This window comes from Phyllobates terribilis, unplaced genomic scaffold (genome assembly GCF_046119375.1).
Source record: "Phyllobates terribilis strain yellow unplaced genomic scaffold, ASM4611937v1 Scaffold_3__8_contigs__length_932513732, whole genome shotgun sequence".
NCBI lineage: Eukaryota > Metazoa > Chordata > Amphibia > Anura > Dendrobatidae > Phyllobates > Phyllobates terribilis.
Genome location: NW_027362763.1, coordinates 743,350,771 through 743,370,045, shown reverse-complemented (window position 1 = coordinate 743,370,045; position 19,275 = coordinate 743,350,771). Strand labels below are relative to the sequence as shown.

General features: G+C 46.4%; 1 protein-coding gene across 2 annotated transcripts in view; it reads right to left on the bottom strand.

Moving 5' to 3' along the window:
- AFTPH (aftiphilin) overlaps positions 1–19,275 on the bottom strand; it is a 67,116-nt gene that overhangs the window by 39,613 nt on the left and 8,228 nt on the right. For both annotated transcript variants that reach the window (XM_073672159.1, XM_073672160.1), the window contains exons 2-4: positions 6,415–8,144; positions 3,278–3,420; positions 797–932 (exon numbers count right to left, since the gene is read on the bottom strand). In XM_073672159.1, the coding sequence (XP_073528260.1) occupies positions 797–932; positions 3,278–3,420; positions 6,415–8,109 (1,974 nt within the window). In that variant the 5' untranslated portion in view covers positions 8,110–8,144. The remainder of the gene's footprint in view (positions 1–796; positions 933–3,277; positions 3,421–6,414; positions 8,145–19,275) is intronic.

The window sequence follows — 19,275 nt, the reverse complement described above, 5'->3', positions numbered from 1 at the left end:
TACGTGTGTGGCGAGCGGCCACTACACACAGAAGAATGATAAGAACACACCTGCACATACTGACACTGTGTGTGTGCACTTGGTTCCTGCAGTGTCAGTGTGTGCAAAGGGGATTCAGATCAAGCAGTAATCCAAAAGGGCTTGTTGGCGATCACTATGAAAAGAGGATGGTACCCGACTTCCAGTGGATACAAATCTGCCCTATTCATGTGATGTACACCCAGCAATGTACATCCACTGTAACGCAGCAGTGCATCCACCACCAGGGCAGGAAGGGATCTACTGAATGACAGCAAGCAGAGATCTTGCAATTTATACAGAAAGTATAAGAGGACAGGGTAACTTTTTGTTACAAAAAACTTTTAGTTGGTTGAAACTAGATTAACCCTTTTATGAAAGGAACAACCTCCCGCGGTTTTCTACACTGACATGACAGGCCCCTCCATTTTTTTATAGAAACTACTTCACAGTATATGAATAGACCCAATGTCCCATTACATATGCTTTTACTTTTCGAGCTTTGATTTCATTAGAAAATGTAAGTGGCGGAGGCCCAGATTGGTAATTTAAAGCCGCACAAAGGATCAGCAGAGCGCACAGTTGGATGGACGTCCTGGCAATAGAAAAGGGGTTAAGAATTACTGACCCACAGCGCTGTATCTAAGCCCATGAGGTCAGCCAAGGAGCTGCTAGTTAGCAGGGTCACTCAGGCGGCTTGCTCCTTCCCTATAGAGTCTTTATTCGGCCCTGACGCTTGCAGAAACAGACAATAGTACAGGCAGTACAAGTAACATACTATGTTCCTTGTGTCGATTCCTAGGGAGCGCAGGAGCTTTTTGTTGCTGTGAGATCCTCCCCACTGGTACTTCAGTCCATAGGCATCGTGAATGTCCTGCAGCTCGGCCCATATGTCCAGCACTCCTGTGTGTAAGCTGTGGAAAATCAACACGTTAGACGTCCCACTGCTCGCCCAGATCTGCTGTATACACAGCATAATAATCGCACATCTGCTGCACCGCACCTTCACAATACAGGAGCTTGCAGCCCGGCCGCCCCCTGCTCAGTAGTCAGTTTAATAGGAGAAATAGTAAATCACTGCAGCAAGAAGGCAGAAAACTAATAAAATATCACAAAAACCAAACTGTTACTCAATCCTCCATCCCTGGTTACTACAAGAGTATTTGTGTCTCCACCATCCGACCTGCTCAGCTAATTCTATTGGCCAATATGTAGAGCTGATTAGGAAGGAAACCCAAGGCAGAAACCAGAGACTGAGCCTCAGACGTCAGCCGTTGACCAGCCCAATTCAATGGTAGCAAGTCCACTAGTGGCTGCCCACTAGGGTTTCTGCCTCAGGGTCTAACAATCTTTTTCAAGTGATGTGGACTTTAAATTTGCATGAGAAAAAAATAAATAAATAGATCAGAGCCACTCTCATTGAAAGTTAAGCCAACCCCGGGGAAAGATGGGGCTGGGGCTCGGACGCGAGGCCAACCCCGGGGAAAGATGGGGCAGGGGCTCGGACGCGAGGCCCACCCCGGGGGACGGAGGTCAGATGCAAGGCCCACCCCAGGGGACGGAGGATGGGGCTTGGACGCGAGGCCCAACCAGGGGGAAGGGGGACAGGGCTCGAAATTAAAGCTGACCACAGGGAAACATAGTTCCAAAATTCAGCCATGTGATCATATCCTAAGAGCGCCTAACAAAGATAACCTCAAGCATTCATTTTACGGGTCTGTACGGACTTAAATGACCACCTCAACACCTTAGTATGTCTCTGTATAAAATCACATGTACAAGAAGGTACAATGAACAAGAAGGTGTCATCACATGCAGCAATAATGGGGTTGGGTTTACAGGTGCCCCATACACGCTGGTGACGTCCTCATGTGTTTACATGCGTCTTTTTTCATATTCTTAGTGTAACTGTGGTTGTAGTTTTGAGCAGAAACAGATCTGGGATCTTTTTTTTTTCTTGAGCACTGAATAGAAATGGTACCTACCCTAAACACAACTTGTTGAGTTGGCTCTTAATGTGAGGAGAGCACCCCCCGTCACCTATGACGGATTGTCCAGCTGCCTCTATATCCAGCAGTTGTCACCCATCGGTGAAGCATGGAGCCTCTTTACTTTGTGTGAGGTGCAATGAAAGGGGTTTTTTGGTTTTGGAAATCAACTCTTCTTTGGCGCAATTTGTTTAAACAAAAAAAAAAAAAAGATTTACTCACCCCTCCCAGATCAAGCGCTGAGTCTCCACTGCTGCTCCAGGTGTCTCATTTTGTCTGCAATGCGGACGTCAAATCGATAGTGCTGCAGTCAAAAACAGAGTGCAGCAGCTCAGCCAGAGTTGATGGCACAAGCCGCTTAGCTCATGATTGGCTGCAGACAACGTCAGACACCAGGAGCAGTGGTGGCAAATCAACGGGGGCCGGAGGAGCGCAGCGGGCCAACGGGGGCCGGAGGAGCGCAGCGGGCCAACGGGGGCCGGAGGAGCGCAGCGGGCCAACGGGGGCCGGAGGAGCGCAGCGGGCCAACGGGGGCCGGAGGAGCGCAGCGGGCCAACGGGGGCCGGAGGAGCGCAGCGGGCCAACGGGGGCCGGAGGAGCGCAGCGGGCCAACGGGGGCCGGAGGAGCGCAGCGGGCCAACGGGGGCCGGAGGAGCGCAGCGGGCCAACGGGGGCCGGAGGAGCGCAGCGGGCCAACGGGGGCCGGAGGAGCGCAGCGGGCCAACGGGGGCCGGAGGAGCGCAGCGGGCCAACGGGGGCCGGAGGAGCGCAGCGGGCCAACGGGGGCCGGAGGAGCGCAGCGGGCCAACGGGGGCCGGAGGAGCGCAGCGGGCCAACGGGGGCCGGAGGAGCGCAGCGGGCCAACGGGGGCCGGAGGAGCGCAGCGGGCCAACGGGGGCCGGAGGAGCGCAGCGGGCCAACGGGGGCCGGAGGAGCGCAGCGGGCCAACGGGGGCCGGAGGAGCGCAGCGGGCCAACGGGGGCCGGAGGAGCGCAGCGGGCCAACGGGGGCCGGAGGAGCGCAGCGGGCCAACGGGGGCCGGAGGAGCGCAGCGGGCCAACGGGGGCCGGAGGAGCGCAGCGGGCCAACGGGGGCCGGAGGAGCGCAGCGGGCCAACGGGGGCCGGAGGAGCGCAGCGGGCCAACGGGGGCCGGAGGAGCGCAGCGGGCCAACGGGGGCCGGAGGAGCGCAGCGGGCCAACAGGAGTAGTGCCATCTGATGAAGGCGCTCTCGTCGGTGTACTGACCGCACTACGGCACGGCTCCCTTTACCTGGTCGTAGGCTTTGAGGTGTCCTCCTGCTGCTTTGTGCATAGCAGAAGATCTAGAGGTGAAATCTTCTCATCTATTTCAGCAAGAGGAGGGGGAAGAAAGCAGGCGAGGAGAACACGCTCCAGACGACTTAGTAATGGATTCTGCATAAAGAGAAATAAAACATCACAGTAGGATTCTTGTGAGTTAGTAAATCTTATGTAACGCTGTCCATCACTCAGCAAACAAACTACTTAGTAAGCTTTCCTCATCGGTATTCACCATGTGATGTGTGCCCTGCAATGTGTATGAATAATTCAGGGTGGACCGAGGCCACTCCCCACATGTTCAGACCACGATGAGGTCTATAGGAAAGGAGATCGAATTATGCTCCTCCATTCATTAGCATCCTGCTAACCCAACCTCTCTCCGTATCTTGACCCAATAGTCTATCAGAAGCATTATGTAGTTTGCGCACCATAACGTGCTCTTGTATGCAGGGCTGTGGAGTCGGTAAGCCAAACCTCCGACTCCTCAATTTCCATGACTCCGACTCCCTCATACATGGCTCATGTTTAAGTGATAAATTTACTGTAGCACAGATTCATCTCAGATAAAAGTCTAGACCCTTAGATCAGGAATAGGACATTTCATAACTTTCCCAAATTCTTATGAAAAAATATTTCCCACAAACTGCATTGAACTACTGTACCCAATTTATTATATATTGTAGGAATCGGAGTCTGTCCATTTTATACCGACTCCACCAAAATGGGCTCCGACTAAGACTCCACAGCCCTGCTTGTATGGGCTTAAATGTTGTACCCATGTGATCAACGAAGACGCCTGATCATAACATCTCGTCCCGCATGTGTAAACCCTTTAAACGCAGCAATCAATAGTGACTGCAGCATCTAAGGAGTTAGGAAGGTGAAGACTCATTGGAGCACCACAGCTTTATCTGAATAGCTAAGCTAGCCTGTCCCTCCATCATTGCTAATCCATAGACCTAGAAAATGGCTGATTTAGCTTTTAAAGTGAATATCAGTTTGTACTTATTGATAGATATATAACAGTAAAAATTATTATAAATCTGTAGTCACATAATAACCAGACATTAGTAAAGCCCACCATACACAATAGATAGTCAGTCGAAAAATTGCTCGGCCGACAGCCATCTCTCCTGACTCCACCATACACAGAAACGCTCGCCCTACAAGAACATTACTGGTTCTCTATGGAGACAGCTGCTGTAAGACTTTTCTAGCGGTAGTCTTATCTCACCAAAACCTAAAAGGATTGGCGGTTCGAACTTAGACATGTTGGCTCCTTATTTCCCCCCCATCATCATCATCATCATCATCATCATCTGTTCAGGAAGAGTCATACACATTAGCCTGTTGACCAAGCTCGCTAATATTGGTGGGTTCAGAGCCTGTCTGCAGGACCGTAGACAGGTATAAAAAGGATACTAGTCTGGGGCCGCCCCTGGTCGGTTTTCCCCACACCACTCCAGCTGATTGACAGGTCTCTCTCACGTATGTAGATAGGGGGTGACCGGCCAATCACCTGGAGCGGCTCTTCAAACAAGCGTTTCAGTGGAAAAAAAAAAATACATACATTCATGCTACTCGTGGCTTGGGCAACATGAATTGACAGGGTCCCTTTTAAAGGGAATCTGTCACCAGGTTTTTGCTACTCTGACAGCAAAATGATGTAGGGGCAGAGACCCTGATTACAGCGATGTATCACTTACTTTAATGGGCGCTGCAGTTTTAATTAAAAACCGTTTTCTCCGCTGCAGATGTAGCATTGCTCTGAATGCTTTGCTCTGTATAATCTGCCCACAACACTGATTGGCAGCTTTCTGTGTACACTGTGCATAGACATCATCATAGTCTGTGTGGGGGCATCCTATTGTGTGTGAGTGTAAGGATGGGGGCAATCCTACTGTGCGTGTGGCAGTCCTACTGTGTGTAGGTAGGGGGCAATCCTATTGTGTGTGTGCGCGTCCCGAGGAAGTATCACGCAAAACGCGCGTCGGGGCACTGGCAGGACACACGAGTAGCAGCACAACTTATGGGTAAGAAGAACTGGCGCCATCTCTTTACTATTTAGCACTTGGCACTTTACAATTGGTCTGGTGGCTGCATATCACATTGATATGCATCACCTATTTATGTATCTTTAGCACCAGGAGTGATGTAGTTGTCAGCATTTCTGTCTTCTGATATCCGCCTTTTACCCCCTGTCTTACCGCGAAAATTGCTAGCTTTAGAGAATACGATTTACATGTATGAATCTTACAGATACTGCTCATGTGACTGCCCCCTTTGTGTTATTGCCCACCTGTGCATATGTATTGGCATTATTCAGTATGTATACTTTATTACTAAAATCTGTTTTTAGATGTTCTAATTAAAAATCAGGTTTTTTAGTCAAACAGCTTTTTGACTTCCGTGACTTTGTTGGGGTTTTCTGCTCCTTTTGTTTCTGATTTGATATGTGTAGGGAGGGGGCGGCAATCCCACCGCGTGCCGTGGGGGGAAGGGGGCCGCAATCCCACCGCGTGCCGTGGGGGGAAGGGGGCCGCAATCCCACCGCGTGCCGTGGGGGGAAGGGGGCCGCAATCCCACCGCGTGCCGTGGGGGGAAGGGGGCCGCAATCCCACCGCGAGCCGTGGGGGGCCGCAATCCCACTGCGTGCCGTGGGGGGCCGCAATCCCACCGCGTGCCGTGGGGGGGAGGGGGCCGCAATCCCACCGCGTGCCGTGGGGGGGGGGGGCCGCAATCCCACCGCGTGCCGTGGGGGGAGGGGGCCGCAATCCTACTATGTGTGATGGGGGAGGCAATCTTAGTCTGTGTGGGTTTAGCTGTGGGGACATCATACTGTGTGGGGAGGAAGGGCATTGATCACGATACATTTAAACTTAGTAAATATAATTTTAGCTGAATAACAGCATTTTTTAACTTTACAAAAAGCAGTAAATTATACGGTTTTAATTCTCAGCTACAGTTGCACTGTAAACGTTGCAATAAGTCCAATTGTAACATGTAGCTGCTGCTTAACATACTTAATTCTGTTCGATATTAAGTAATAATAAAAAACGGTCAGAGTCTCTCATGTGGTCCCTTGCCCACCCCTGGTCTAACCATTACCTGAAAGGCAAGCGTTGAATCTTCACAAGCCAGCGTTGTTTCAGATTCAGGAACTGCAGGGAGGTCGATGCTTTGTGTGTTTACAACCTGGTCATCAGTACTGGTGGGAACATCTGTCCTAAATGACTGCCAATCACCCGCCTCTGTGGAAGACTGTATCTTCTGATCACCAAAGGCAGCCCAAGAAGAAGAGGAACCTCCCACCTGTTCATCGTCAAACGCACTCCATTCTGAAGGTTGCTGAATACCGTCCGCTGTACTAAAATCGGCAAAGTCATCAGAGTCTTGCTTAACGTTCGAATCCGCTTTATTTGCCAGAGATACAAAGCCACCAAAATCACTAAACTCATCTGGTTGCTCAGAAGTCCACTGTTGAGAAGGCTTGTCATCAGAAGACATCTTTTCTGAAGAGTGTGCCGGTTCTTCTTGAAAAGCCACATTTGTATCCTCAAAACGACCAAAGTCATCTTCATTTACCTCCACAGGCAGTTCTAAAGGTTCATGAATATGTTTTTTATCCAACGTGACATCATCCGTCACTGGAGGCGCAACATCAAAATCTCCAAAAGCATCAAACTCTTCACGAGAAACCTTCACGCTCTGACCGCTTTCCATATCGGAGTCAAGTTCCGTCTTTCTAACATCTTTTGACGTTTCCAGCGACTCATCAAGTGAAAGGGAGCTTATTTTATTAATAGTCTGTTCTCCCTCTTTTCTACTTTGTGTAAGATTTGAAGTATTTTTGGTATCCAGTGAATGCATACTATCAGAAATATTAGACTCTAGTGCAGTTAACACCTTTTCATGGGGTGGCTCACCATCAAGGGTAAATGGATCAGGTTCGTCAACCTCATCTTGGGGAAATGGATCTTCTGGTACTTCCATAGCAGCCGAGACACTGCCATGTTCAAACCTACTTGATTCACTGCTAACATTAATACTTGGAGTCTGTCCTTCATGTGAACCTTTGAGTTCTTGCACCAGTGCCTCACCTAGGTCTACATGGACCCTGCTTGAAAAAGTAGCAAAGTCCGCAAAGTCATCTCCAGGGCTTGGTGGTGAAAAGTCTATACTTAAATCTGTACTGTGGGAACTGATTGACTTAAATCCTTTTGAATGTCCCACAATGTCCAGATCTTTTAATCCCTGAGGGTTGTTGCCATCTACTACTGCAAAGCCATTCGTCAGATTTTCCAGGCTGTGTACTTTCTCACCATTACACGTACTAACTATTTGTTCCTGGCTTCTGCTTACTAAATCGTCATTATCAACACAAGTATGATGGGTCTCTGAGTTTATATATTTTGCATTCTCCCCTGAGTTCCCTTTATTATCAAGTGCAGCAACATTAAATTGGGTGGCGTCATGGTGGATGTTTGTCTCAAACACAGAACAAGGTCCCTTCTTAGAAATCCCAATCTCAGAGATGTTCTCACTGGTGTTGATGGAGGTAAGGCTGGAGAGGTTATTTACGTTATCCGAGTAATCGTGTATCGGTAAAAAGTGTTTGGATGGTATAAAGTCCTCCCTAGTCTTGGGATAACCAACCGAGTCGAAGTCGGCGAAGCCAATTCCAGAGTTGCCGACGTCAGCAAATCCTCCGAATTCTCCAAACCCATCATCGTCGTCATCATCTGCAACATTGTCGAGAGGAGGCGGGGATGAAGAGTACATTCGTATGATTTCAGGTTCCATGGTGTAAAGTCTTGGTCACAGCACAAAAATTAGACCTACAATGAGATAAAAAAAGGGTTATATAGTATTACTGTACATAAAAGAAAAAAATATATATTTTTTGTAAAAGTCCTAAATAAATAATGATGCAATTAGATCATTTATGTCAACCAATGATCTCAAGGTAAGGGGCTAATCTAACACAGCAAAAATGTCTGCAAATGTTACAGTCATATAAACAGGATGTACAAAAATGCACAAACACTTCTGATCAGATAGATGGAGTGGATTCTTCAGGTGCAGAAATTTCTTCAACGATTCTGCAGTCTGAATTAAAGCTAGATATAAGTTGGGTATAAAAACAGTGTTTTTCAGGGATGGAGGTGGGGGGAGGGGTTGGCCACGTCAAATGCATCTTTGGACGTACAGGTGACCGTGTCTGCATGTCTGTCTCCAGTAGGCATACACGTCCGAAAATGATGCACGACAGAGCACACGTTCACTCTGTCAACACCATTATAGGCTATGGCCCCGTCGGCGCATATGTCGGAATCCCGTTTGGCGGGGAGGAAGGGTTGTTCAGACGAAAGCCCCGACGGGAGCCACTGAATTGGTGCCTAAACGCAACGTGGAAACACTCTTAGAGGGAAAAAAAAGCTGGATCTGTTGATAGACACATGAGATTTATCTGTACATGACCAGGTTAACCCATAACACTGCACAGACTGGAAGGCAAAAATAACGATCATAGGTCATGATGATGATTAATGGGATTCTACGCATATCAGAGAACGAATCATCTCCTCCACAAAGTAGTGTGTGTGTGTGGTGTGGTGTGGTGTGTGTAGAAAATAATCTACAAGTGATTACTGGTGGCAGAAATCTAATAGTCAGAGGGGAGCGGTAACACTCAGACATGTATGCCATACAGTAGTTTATCTTCTTTATTGTCTTAAAAAGAGAACCCTTCCCAAATCATGACAAGTCACACCCCTTTCCTCTAGGCCCCACCTCCTCTCATCGAGTAAGGATTAAAGCAAATCGTGGTACTAGGCTTGAACCCAAGTTTTTTTTTGGTGCAAGTTAAACCAGATTTAGTCTAGTAAATCTCCAATGTCTGCAGATCTCGTCAATCTAATGTGTTTGGGGCAACGGACTATGTCCACTCTGTTCACACCAGGATTTTGCATCCTCTTGAATGGTCCTTTTTGCTTTTTTTCCCCCCACCTCTTGCAGTGGACATCAGTCTACCGTGCATGTTCTGTTGCCTCCTGTGATAAACGGCTTGTACCAAGTATAGATGGGGGATAACTACTTGACTGCTGGGATGCCCACTGATCTTGAGAGAGGGGCTGCTCAGTGCCCCGTCTAAATGGAGCAGGCGGTGGAGCATGTTCACCTTCGCTCTATTCATTCTCTATGGGTGAATGACGGAAAAGACAGTCTTATAAAGAATGAATAAGGCAGAGATGCTCATGTTCGACCACTGCTCCGTCCAGGTAGAGCTCTGCAGAGCCCTGCTCTTGGGCTTTGAGGGGGTGCAAGCAGTCAATGTCACTTGACTCCCAGGAGACAGTTTTAAGATTGCAGATGTGGTGCAGGTCCAAGAGGCAATCCTGCAGCCATTAAGATGAGGTTGTACAGTAGTGGGCAACCCCTTTAAAACAGGTTTCACGACAATTTTCACAGGGCACAAAGTTCATTTACAATGAGAGCACCAGCACTTTTGGGCCTCCTCCCCTCTTTATCGCCTACTCATTGTATAGATAGAAAAAGGAGATAGACGAAGGGCACGTAGATACGCTACGTTATACAGCCAGGACAAGAGTGATTTTCTAGAAATCACTTTTAAGAAGGGCTGTGGAGTCAGTAAGCCAAACCTCCGACTCCAACTCCTCAATTTCCATGACAGCGACTCCAACTCCCTCATACATGGCTCATGTTTAAGTGATAAATTTACTGTAGCACAGATTCATCTCAGCTAAAAGTCTAGACCCTTAGATCAGGAATAGGACAGACATTTATAGGATGTTTCATAACTTTCCTAAATTCTTATGAAAAAATATTCCCCACAAACTGCATTGAACTACTGTACCCAATTTATTATATATTTTAGGAGTTGGAGTCGGTCCATTTTATACCGACTCCAACTCCACCAAAATGGACACCGACTCCACAGCCCTGCTTTTAAGTGCTTCAATCAGAAGTATCAGAGGTCACATGCTGTACTCCTGGCATCACCGGTCAGCAATCGGATGGGGACTGCCTGAGCATCTGTGCTGGACTGAAGAGGCGAATACTTTTTTTTAGCAATTTTATAGCATTGACTTTTTTTTTTTTTTTTTTTAAAGAAGTCTGAAAACCTCTTAAAAGGGATTTACTGGTTTTGAAAAACCCTTGTCCCACAGCAACGTGTTTAAAGAAAAACAAAAAAGACAACCGTGCCTTTCTCACCCTCCTCTGGTTGGGTGCAGCCTTGAGTCTCTGCACCTGCTCCCAGTGTCTGTTATTGACCGCAGTGCTGACATCACATTGAAAATTGCCAATAAACGGAGCTCAGCCTCTCTGCCAGAGGCGATACTCTGCTGTAATGTCTGTATACTCTTTTGCTTCCTCCCCTGTCCAGGAGATGTGGTATGATCAGAACATGTTCCTGTACGGTCAGACACAGCCATTACACAGTACACAGCAGGGGCACATTTATAAGATTATCTCAGCACAGGAACATTTTATTTAATCACATTCAATTGTGGAAGTTATTATTATTCCTAGATCTATTGATTCAAATTAACTTTGTTTGTGGGAAAACCTCTATCCGCATTAGATAATGAAACTGGGTATAAGGACCAATGCACTTTTAAACACCAGTCAGAAAGGGGCTAAGTTTACCCTGTGGAGGATGGTGGGATGTAATGGCAGCTCACAATCATCCTCTAAGCATGTGTAGTTGTAACGAGACACCTAGCCAGCTTCAAACAAAGGAGTTACAGCCCCACCAGCTAGCTGGTGAGCTACTACAGGAAGACCCCCCAGTGGATCCAAGCCATGCGGTTTCCCTTTGTTTCAGACAGCTATAATTCCATATCGAGTTATGGAAATACTATACGTCCAAGCTATACATTGAATATATTTTCGAAATCCCCAGGACATGGCGAATGTTTGCCTGGGTCTCGACCCAGTCTAGCACATAGGGATAGGGAAATATATAGCACAGCTATTCAGAAATCCATAGGACCACTGTGTTTAGTCTCCACGCGTATCAGGTGCCCGGCTGGATCCGACGACACCAGAACCGCCTCCCTAGAAGTGTCCATTAAGGACTTATGACCCATCTGAAGTTTTGGAGGGGGGCAGGAGGTGAGTGACCCATAGGGCTTGAATGCTCCTGCAGATCTTGGCCTAGTGATTTTTCTCTGGGAGGTCGCGACAACACATTGTGTAGGAGAAGTCACGTAACAGAGGGGACCACAAGCCTCCCATGTGGCAGCCCCTCCCCCGCAAGCAAGGCCTTTCATCTGACTGGTAACTGACTCCTAATATCTGCATACTTTTGTACCACTACTGTTGTATTTGCATCTCTGACCATTGTATAACCCTTATGTATATATAGATTTGTCTAGTGTGCCCTTAAGGCGATTAAATATACAATTTAACCTTGGGCTGCTCTTTTATCTCGATCCAAGAATCCACACATCCGTTGTTCAGCTAATTCTCATGCTACTGGGGCTGGTTTCTGGCCCAATATATTTCCCGTTAACAGATCGGGGCTTATATCGAATAGGAACTGGTGGCGGCTCTATCGGTCTGATAAGGCTCTCTTTCACTGGGGTTAGTAAGAGGGGCCTCTCAGGGGTGTGAGTGAGTGTGGTGCTGCGTCAATGACTGAGCGGGCCACCTCTTCTCACTCTCGGTACCTTCCTGAACCTGTGCGGACAGGGGATGTCTGTAAAACTGTAACAATCTGACCTTACTTGTCCCCGAGGGGGTGCGGAACGTAACGTTGGTGCAAAGTGCAGACCAGTACCATGTCTTCTGTCTGACGTAATAGCGACAGACGGGTGGCAACGTGAAGATCCTTCGCATACCCATACCAACCTGGGGCCTACACTACTGAGAATAAAAGAGTTTCCTGTGCTCCATATATCAGAACCTATAAGCCTGGGCCTGCCAGCAGCAAACAGGCGAGTGTTTACGATATTAGATGGATGAAAATTACATCTTTTATTCCAATAGTCTGAAATTACCAATGAAAAAAAGAGACAAGTGAAAATTTGGACTATTTAATTATAACGTAAGCGTAACCTTATTTTACGTAAGAACAATAGAGCTGGAAGTTTGTAGAGCGCAATGCTGCCATGTCAGATGCCTACATCCATCCTGCAAGCTTAAAGACGCTGGTACTTTGCTGTGCAGGGGATTGGATGTTTTTTGGTCCAGATTTTAGCCTCCACCAGGCATTCACAGCAACAAATAAAGCCCCAGCCGAATAAAAGGCACGTACTCTCCAGCTCTGCAGACAAAGCAAGTGTTCCCAGACTGCCACTGTACTGAAGACATTACAAAGAGGCAGCGCTGACAAAGCCGACCAGACGGACTGAGCAGGGCCTATCATAGGGCACTCACCGGACAAAGGAGGGATTGGAAAAACGATTAAGTTACCTGATGAATGGTCCCGAGACTGCAAAACTCCATTATTACACTGTGAGCGAGCACACACCAAGTACAGAGGAAAGGACATCTGGCAAACTTTATAGAAAGTTCTGATACCGCAAATGTTCCTTTACATACATACACCATGTGAAGTGTCAGAATTAGGGGGGTGGCGCAGTGGTTAGCACTGCAGCCTTGCAGCGCTGGGGTCCTGGGTTCAAATCCCACTAAGGACAACATCTGCCAGGAGTTTGTATGTTCTCCCCGTGTTTGCGTGGGTTTCCTCCGGTTTCCTCCCACACTCCAAAGACATACTGATAGGGATTGTGATCCCCGATGGGGACAGCGACGATAATGTATGTAAAGCGCTGCGGAATATGTTAATCTTTATTTTTATATAGCGCTATTATTAAAGATTATTATTAATTAGAGCGCAGGTGTCAGATTAAAGGGGTAGTCCAGTAGGTAAAGAAAAAATAATCCCTAGAGTGCTACGAATTTACAGAATTGATACTCGCCTTGAACGATGCCATGCTGCTCAGATTTCCCACATCTTGGCACACTAGAAATGGGCAAAAATGCCTGCTTTACCAATTAGTGACCATCCTAAGTCTGTGGTTGGCCGAGTAAGGCTGTGGAGTCAGAGTCGTGGAGTCAGTATAAAATGGACAGACTCCTAAAATATATATTAAATTGGTACAGTAGTACAATGCAGGATGTGCTGTAAATGTTTTCATAAGAATTTGGGAAAGTTATGAAATGTCCTATAAAGGTCTGGTCTGTTCCTGATCTAAGGATCTTGGCTTTTAGTTGAGATGAATCAGTGCTCCACTTTGTGCGCACGCTCAGGAGTGAGGCAGTGCTGCACTTTGTGCGCACGCTCAGGAGTGAGGCAGTGCTGCACTTTGTGCGCACGCTCAGGAGTGAGGCAGTGCTGCACTTTGTGCGCACGCTCAGGAGTGAGGCAGTGCTGCACTTTGTGCGCACGCTCAGGAGTGAGGCAGTGCTGCACTTTGTGCGCACGCTCAGGAGTGAGGCAGTGCTGCACTTTGTGCGCACGCTCAGGAGTGAGGCAGTGCTGCACTTTGTGCGCACGCTCAGGAGTGAGGCAGTGCTGCACTTTGTGCGCACGCTCAGGAGTGAGGCAGTGCTGCACTTTGTGCGCACGCTCAGGAGTGAGGCAGTGCTGTGGAGTCAGAGGTTTAGCTCACCGACTCCACAACCCTGTGGCCGAGTGGACATTTCTAGTCATTTCCAGCATTTCAAGACAAGTCCCGGAAGCAGAGACCAAAGGGGACAGGAACAGGAGCTGCGAGGGATCCATTCTTGTATTTTTATTAGGTCGTTCCTTTTAGAAAAATATGTACTGGCTGGACAACACATTTACAAGACTTATCAAACACTGATCACTTCCACAACGGGACTGCAGATTTATCACTTCTGACCGGACAACCGCTTTAAGTGTTGCTGGACAAACCCTGGAAGGCTTTGTTCACATTATATCGGAGCCTTTCCTCAGACGAAAATGACTAGTATACCCCGACGTACATCTCCACCACTGTATAGTCATCCATCTGCCACTGTTCAAACTGTCAAGAGGATGTATATCGCAAGCTCCATTTTTTTTGGGGGGGGGGGGGGGTGACCATTGTTCATGGAGAGATATACAAGTTTTGACTAGATGCTTTTCATAGGAGTATACCCACGGTCATAACTCAATACTATCTGTGATGAAGGCAAGCAGTAAAGGTTGTATATCCAACCACTGAAGGATACGTGGCCGCCCATGTTAGATCTGTCATCACATCCACTTGGTCTCACTGTTGATATTTTCTTACACACTTTGAAGAGATCCTAAGGGGAAGTGAAGATGTCACTTAGTCTGCCATTGACATCCTTCAGAAAGTTGGTGGTTCAGAAAAGCATGCCGCGCTATATCATACGGTCGTGGAGAAAAGTTTTGAGACTCCCACAAATTTTGGTCTTCACAGTGTTCTACTTCAGTGTTTTTAGATCTTTTAGTCTGATGTTTCTCTGGTTACTGAAGTACAATTATCAGCATTTCAAGTTTAAAACGTTTATTGGCAAATACATCAAGATTATGCAAAGACTCAAGATTTACAGGGTTGACCCTGACTTCTGTAATTCGCCTTGGCAGCTAGATATCTGCTTTTGTGCCAAATCCTGACTGATGACTACACGTTCCTGGAATTTATCACAAGTTCTGTGTTTTCATTTGTCCACCCGCTTTTTGAGGATTGACCACAGGTTCTCAATGGGACTTGAGATCTCGGGTGTTTCCTTTCCATGGTCCCAAAATTTCAATGTTTTGAATATGTAACTACTTTTGCCTTGTGACATGGTCTCCATCCTGCTAGAAAAAGTATCCTCAAAAAGCGAGTGAGCAAACAAAAACACAGAAATTGTGATTAGATTTGGCCTTGAAGCCGATATCCAGCTGCCAGGGCGAAAAGGCTTGAAAAATATATTGAGTCTTTGCATAAACTTGATGTAGGTCATGATTCCTCCTCTCAGTGTGTCTGGGACTCCGTGATGGACAGCACTGTCATCCTATCCTGTGCTGGGGCATGCTGAGATGTGTGTGCTTTGATTGACAGCTTAGTTGACCTATCTGAGACTGGAGGTGGCACAGAGATGTCTCCAGGTGCTCCCTGATCTTAGTAATTGCCCTGCCATTTAGGTGGCCCAGATCACTGCCAGTCAAAGCTTCTGCTCTCTAGTGTGTGATTGCCTGATTCCTGTGCTGTGAGTTCTGATCCACTGGTGTCTGACCTTTGGACTGTGTTCTGATTACCAATTTATTTTTGCCCCTTTGCTTAGATCTGATATTTGTCTGATATTCTGATCCCGGACCGTGACCTGGCTTACGCCTTCACCTTTTCCCTTAGTTTACTATGTGCTCTCTTGGTATTGACCCCGGAACGTCTGACTTCTCTGCCTCACGGACTGTCCGTGAGTAGTGTATTTGTAAAATTTAAAAAGCAAAACAAAACAAAAAACATATGAAATGCTTATAATTGTACTTCACTAACCATAGAAACAACTGACTAATAGATCTGAAAACACTTAAGCAGCAAACTGTGTGAAAAACAAACTTTGTGTTAGTTTCCGAAACCTTTTAGCCACAACTGTACAGCCACAAAACTATCACTGATCGCAATGTGTCCCTCAAAAAGGCATCATTGTAAACCTGGTAAAGTTAAAAAGATCCGTCTGTACAACAGAACTACATGGGGATGATATCTATCTGTCTGTTTGATCACTCTCCCTCATTATGGTCACCATAACTTTTGGAGCGATGGGAAGCTTTTCCTCTTTCTCAGTTTTGTGCTGAAACAAGCTTGCTCAGAATGTGCAAGTAACACAAGCCAGCTCGGGAGCAAATACTAAAGAAAAATAAAGTAGAGTGGTCAGATACAAGGCTTTATGGGGCTGTATGACATAGTCGCTGCACAGAAGATGCTCTCCATGCAATAAATGGATGGTCCAGTGCCACAAAGCAGGAGGCAGCTCTTTGCTGTGGTTATGAGCAGCCTCGTTAGCAGTAAGCCTCAATCTATGACAATCCTTTTCTATAGGTTCTATTAGAGAACATGGATGTCAAATTCATCAGATAAAAAACCCGTTTCCTACACACAGCCGATATCTCCAGGGAGCAACGATAACATTGGGTCCTCAAGAGCAAGAGATGCTCTTTCTTGTGGTTCCATGATCTGATCAAAATCATGGATCCTAAATAAGGGATGAACTCTAAGATGTCCATAGAGGGACAGCGCCTTCAAAACGCATCTGGTCTCTCAATCATGAGTATGTCATGCCGGCCACACTATTCACCTCTCCTCAAAACATAGACATCCAATTCTGTGTGTTTTCTCACAGGTCTAAGATGCTGCTTAAAGGGACGGCTGCACACGGACTAGGGGACAACGTTCAGGTACTGGCCACACTAGAAAAAGGAACTTCAGGTTCAGGACTGGCCGCACGTGGATCGGGAGATCAGGGGGCCTCAAAACTTCACTGATAGAACACCACATTACCTAATAACTCAATGTGTTGCTTAGCGACTCCCTAAATGGGAGGGAGTCTTTTAAACAGGAGGAGTCCTAGCTATTGGCTGAGAACCATCTTGCAGGTGAACTCGTATTAAATGCCTCTCAGCAACAGGAAATAGCGTTAAAATGGCGCAGAGTTTTTTTGCCCTCTTCTAGGTCTCCTCAATTCTCTTGAGATGTGATGGAAAAATAAACAGTTACAAAACTCGTCCTGACAATCCTCATACACTGTAGGCAAGAAATCACTACGTACAATGCACAAGTGATAAAAAATAAAGTGGAAGCGTTGCCTCATTTATACAGCTTTTTATCCACAGTAGAAATGACAGTGAAACAAACCACAGAGGACGCGATCAGCTCTGTTACATAACCCTCCCGCTTGTGTTGTACTCGATGGATTTTACATTATTTGTAAGACAAGAAAGCAGAGCGGCTTCAGAGCAGACAGAGGCGGCTCAGCCATATTCCCCATAGATTAACACCACAAGTTCAGGGTAAGGGCTGCAGCAAGTCAGACACAGCTCCTCAAAGTGCTGAAAGTATGGAGCCGCGGGAAGACTCTCGTCTTAAAGTACCCGGTGCAAATGTTCAGCCGGCTGCGGTTTTGTTTTTTGTAAAGAGCAAAAGACAAATATGGTTATATAAAAGTGTTATTACTTTTATAAAGAGCCATGTAGGAACCAAAATATATTTCTACACATTGGAAAACTTCCGTAACTCCTTTTTTTGCTTTTGTGTTTCCCCTCCTCAGTGGGAGTAAGATGCACCAAAGTCATTAAGAGGCGTAGAGTAGTACTCCTCCGCCAGAAATGTTACTCCAGTCAGGGAATGGTGCACATTACTGGCAGAATATTTTTGTCACCAATAACTGTAAGGTGAATGTAGTTTTGAATGACACCATTCATTTTACCATATAATGTAGTCAAAAAGAAGAGGGGGGAAAAAAAGCGAGGTCAAATATAGAAGAAAAAGCAATTGTCATTTTTTTGGGGTTCAGTTTTTTACGATAATCATTGTTTAATAAAAACTACCTGGCGACATGAAGGTCGGTACAAATACAGCAAACTTTTATAACTGTTCTTTGTTTTGTTAAAAAAATAAAATAACGTTGGTGTTGCCATTTCCTGAGGCCTGTAACTTATTTTTCCATCGATGGTGCTGTATGAAACTTGTTGTGAGCTAACGTTTTCATTGGTATAATTTTGGGGGACAAATTAAGTTTTCATCTCTTCTAACTGGATTTTTGGGGAAAAAAAACACAAATCTCAGTGATTACAATATTTCTTCTTCCATCGATGACCTAGGTATAATTTAATTGATAAGATTGGACTTTTTTTATTTTTGCATTGGAAAAAAGAGGCGCTTCAAAATTTGGTAGAAAGTTTTTAATATTTTTAAAAACTTTTTGACTTGATCGCTTGTACTGTAGCTGGGCTTCACATGGCGGCGGATGAGAGTCTTCAGCAGGCTGCCATGGTAACCCCATCAACACCCCGCAAATGCGTCACATTGGGGGTGAGGAGCACCACACAAGGATTGCATGCGTTAAATTCCGCTGTCAGAGATTAAACAGCAGCATTTAAGTAGTTAAACATGTGCTGTTACAGGCAGCTAGGCACACCCGCACCTGACATTGGACATACCAGTACATCCTATGTCAGGAAGGGGTCAAATCATAAGCGGTCAAGGGTTCAGCTATGGATCGGAAAAATGGATGATTTGTTCGGAACTCGAATAGAAGTCGAAGAAGAGAGTCAACTCCTGTGAACCAAGCCTCTACTCGAAAACCTCAGGGATGGGACAAACATGTATCCCACCCATCCTGTGGACATGCTATAAGTGTCTTATACGTGAACACCCATATAAACATGCTCGCTCTATGGTGCTCATATACCGAATGTGGAGATAGATATAGATATCTATCTATATCTCAACGGTCACAATGTGCTCTACTCATTAACAAACTATCAGACGATCTCACGACATGTGATGACAGATCACTAAGTAATGCCACCACGATCAAATGCAACCCTGACAGTCCTTCATTCACATCATTCATCCTTCTCTGCTTGATTTCTAAAACTTAACATGGACAAAACAGAATTCATCATCTTTTCTCCATCTCATTCACCCCCCCAACTGACCTATCCATCAAAGTGAATGGCTGTTAACTCTCCCCAGTCCCACAAGCTCGCTGCCTCAGGGTATCCCTTGACTATGATCTCTCCTTCAAACCACATATTGAAGCCCTTTCCACTTCCTGCCGACTCCAACTCAAAAATATCTCCCAGATCCATACATTCCAAGATTCAAGAATCTGCACAAACACTAGTGCACGCCCTCATCATCTCCCGCCTCGACTACTGCAACCTCCTGCTTTGTGGCCTCCCTTCTATCACTCTCGCACCCCTCCAATCTATCCTAAACTCTGCTGCCGACTAATCCACCTGCCCCCCCACTATTA